The following is a 3,399-nucleotide window of genomic DNA, read 5'->3' as shown; positions in this document are numbered from 1 at the left end:
GCCGCGGCGAGTGTGCGCTGCTGTAAGCACAAAAGGCAGTCAATAAAACAGGCAGGCAGTTAAGCAGGCAGAAGGAGAGTGGTCCGTATTTGGTGAATGAGAAACAGTCTCTGAGAGCCGTCGAGTAATCAGAGTCCACAGAAAAACTCCCGGGTAGCAGAGAGCACAGACTGGGGTAGGAGAGATAATTCCACAACAAGAAACAGACACAAAACACGACTAGGAACTAGCGAAGCTAGAAATGGCAAGAACATACACTGTGACAGACTAGTATAAAGACAAGGTGACAGGCGAGTATATCGACAAACGGACTTGCAAAGACACACTAGACACACAGGGATTAAATACACAGATCAGACGAGAGGATAACAAGCAACAGGTGAGGAAGACGAGAGGAGGCAATCACACTGAACAGGAACACCTGTGAGGGAAGCACACGTGAACCTGTAAAACACATACAAACACAAGACAACCACAATACCAACAAGACAAAACCATAAATATATCTATATATATATATATATATATATATATATATATATAAACATACATAAACATAAATATATATATATATATATATATATATATATATATATATATATATATATATATATATATATATATATATATATATATATATATATATATATATATATATATATATATATATATATATATATATATATATATATATATATATATATATATATACACATACACACATACACATAAACATATACATAAACATATACATAAACATACATATATACATATATATATACATATATATATATATACACACATATACACACATATAAACATACATACACATATAAACATACACATATATATAAATATATACATATACACATGCATGAAAACCGAACACTAGACTAAACAAGACATAAAAACAAAGACTGGAAAATGCAAGGGAGCGGGGAAAAATAACACACAATGACAAGAGAATACAAGGGAGCGGGGAAAAGTCACAAGACACGGGAAAAACGTGGTCTAATATGACAATACCAAAACCACGTTCTCCCACACATAACATTGTACTGTTAGAACCCTGCCATACAAAACTAGATATAATTACCAACAAGATTATGGCAGAGTCCTAACAGGACCCTCCCCTCAAGGGACGCCCCCAGGCGGCCCTCAAGGAGAGACACAGGACAAGACAGATTGGACACTGGACAACATCCACGAAAACATGACAAACACTAACAAGGGAAGACAAGACAGAACAACTAGAGGATTCGGGTGGGACAACAAGAACAACAAACAAGGGAGGGGGGGGCGGGGGAACAACAGCGTTCACAGGAGGAGGGATGGGAATGGGTACAGGACGAGACCTCTGACCCCGGGGAGTAGCTGAGGGTTGGGTGCGTGGAGGCCGGGCAGGCCTAACAGGGTTCCGTGGGGAGGAAACAGCTTGGGGCAAGGCAGGAACAACTAGGTCAGGGTTTACAGGCTGAGGGGAAACAGGAAACATGACAGGGGGCGCTGTGGCCGGCAGCGGAGACAACTCAGGAACAGTCACAGGAGCCGCTGCAGACGGCAGCGGAGACGAGGCAGGGACAATGACAGGAGGTGCAGCGGGTGACTGCAGAGACGAGGCAGGGACAATGACAGGAGGTGCAGCGGGTGACTGCAGAGACGATACAGAGTCTATGACAGGGGGTGCAGCAGACGGCTGCAGAGATGAGACAGGGACCTTGACAGAGGAGGCTGCGGACGGCAGCGGAGACAAGACAGGGACAGTGGCAGGGGCCGCTGCGGACGGCAGCGGAGACGGGACAGAGACAAAGGCTGCTGCGGTTGGCTGCGCAGACGTCAGGGGCTGCAGCGGAGGCTGCGCAGACGTCAGGGGCTGCAGCGGAGGCTGCGCAGACGGCAGGGGCTGCAGCGGAGGCTGCGCAGACGGCAGGGGCTGCAGCGGAGGCTGCGCAGACGGCAGGGGCTGCAGCGGAGGCTGCGCAGACGGCAGGGGCTGCAGCGGAGGCTGCGCAGACGGCAGGGGCTGCAGCGGAGCAGACAGAGGCTGCTGCTTCTCAGAGAACTGAGGGGTGGCAGCTGGTTGAAGAGCGGAGGAGTCCTTCTTCCTCTTCTTCCTCCGTCCGGAGACCGGTAATGCAGGATGGAGATCGGGTGCGGGCGTAGGCTCCGGCGCTGGAGAGATGAGAGTCGACCTCCCCAACCTGATTGCCCCGGTCTGAATGCCCCTTCCCCGTATCGCCAGACGACTACCCCGAAGGCTGGCTGGCGGGGCGGAGCTTATGGAGTTTGATGTGGTGGGTGCTGAGCTCTCCAGGACCATCCTCCCGACAACGCGGCCCTCTGGGACAGGTGACAGAGGTCTGGACTTGGGTTCGGGCCTGTTCATGACGTAGCTCACCATGTCAACGAAGTCTAAGGGCTTGAGCAACTCCACCTCACTGGATTTGAGAGGCTCATCGAGACAGGCATAGAAGATGACCTTTAGCTCGATCCCGCTAAGACCGGCAAGACGAGCCTCCTCCAAGAACCTGGAGGCGAAGGACCGGATCTCTGCTCCTCTCTGCCGCATGCCAAAGAGTAAACGGGCATGGTGGTTGCGGTGGGCAGTGAAAGCCGAATCCTCCTCCTGGGCAGTAGTGGAGAGCTGAGCGGTCGCTGAACAGCCAGATTCTGTATCTGCGGGATCCATTTATGGCAAGTCCGTTCTGTCAGGCTCAAGAAAACAGAGAAGACCCCAATGCAGTAAACAGAAGGTTTTATTTAAATAATAATGTGGGTAAACAGACAATAGCGCGTCTGGGCATAAAGCCACACCAGGGCAGACGGCTGAGGCGGGGAGCACACACAAGCACCAGGGAGGAGAGCCACACACGTTCGGGCTCCGGCCAGACAGCGAACGGTGGGAGAGAGTATATGTGGGGGCCAACCACAAAAGGCCAGATGACAGTCCGACTACAGGCACTCGAGGCAGATGGAAGAGGAGATCCTGTGGCGGGCAGAGAGAGAGCGTTAGTGGTGCTGAAGGGAGAAGCCGTGCAGCTTCAGTGCTGAAGGACCCTCCTACTGGACAGCGGCAATGCCGCGGCGAGTGTGCGCTGCTGTAAGCACAAAAGGCAGTCAATAAAACAGGCAGGCAGTTAAGCAGGCAGAAGGAGAGTGGTCCGTATTTGGTGAATGAGAAACAGTCTCTGAGAGCCGTCGAGTAATCAGAGTCCACAGAAAAACTCCCGGGTAGCAGAGAGCACAGACTGGGGTAGGAGAGATAATTCCACAACAAGAAACAGACACAAAACACGACTAGGAACTAGCGAAGCTAGAAATGGCAAGAACATACACTGTGACAGACTAGTATAAAGACAAGGTGACAGGCGAGTATATCGACAAACGGACTTGCAAAGA

General features: G+C 50.3%; 1 protein-coding gene across 1 annotated transcript; it reads right to left on the bottom strand.

Annotated features, from left to right (window-relative positions):
* Positions 1 to 1,117: 1,117 nt before the first annotated feature.
* On the bottom strand, positions 1,118 to 2,569 carry LOC141283061 (uncharacterized). The gene has a single exon (XM_073816311.1). The coding sequence runs from the start codon at positions 2,567 to 2,569 to the stop codon at positions 1,118 to 1,120; it is 1,452 nt and encodes a 483-aa protein (XP_073672412.1).
* Between the last annotated feature and the right edge of the window lie 830 nt (positions 2,570 to 3,399).

Source organism: Paramisgurnus dabryanus, chromosome 12 (genome assembly GCF_030506205.2).
Source record: "Paramisgurnus dabryanus chromosome 12, PD_genome_1.1, whole genome shotgun sequence".
NCBI classification, from domain to species: domain Eukaryota; kingdom Metazoa; phylum Chordata; class Actinopteri; order Cypriniformes; family Cobitidae; genus Paramisgurnus; species Paramisgurnus dabryanus.
The sequence above is the reverse complement of the archived record's forward strand: the minus strand, read 5'-3'. Positions and strand labels throughout refer to the sequence as shown.

Excerpts from the sequence above, each read along its gene's own strand:
- LOC141283061 (XM_073816311.1), bottom strand. The coding sequence starts at position 2,569 with ATGCGGCAGAGAGGAGCAGAGATCCGGTCCTTCGCCTCCAGGTTCTTG.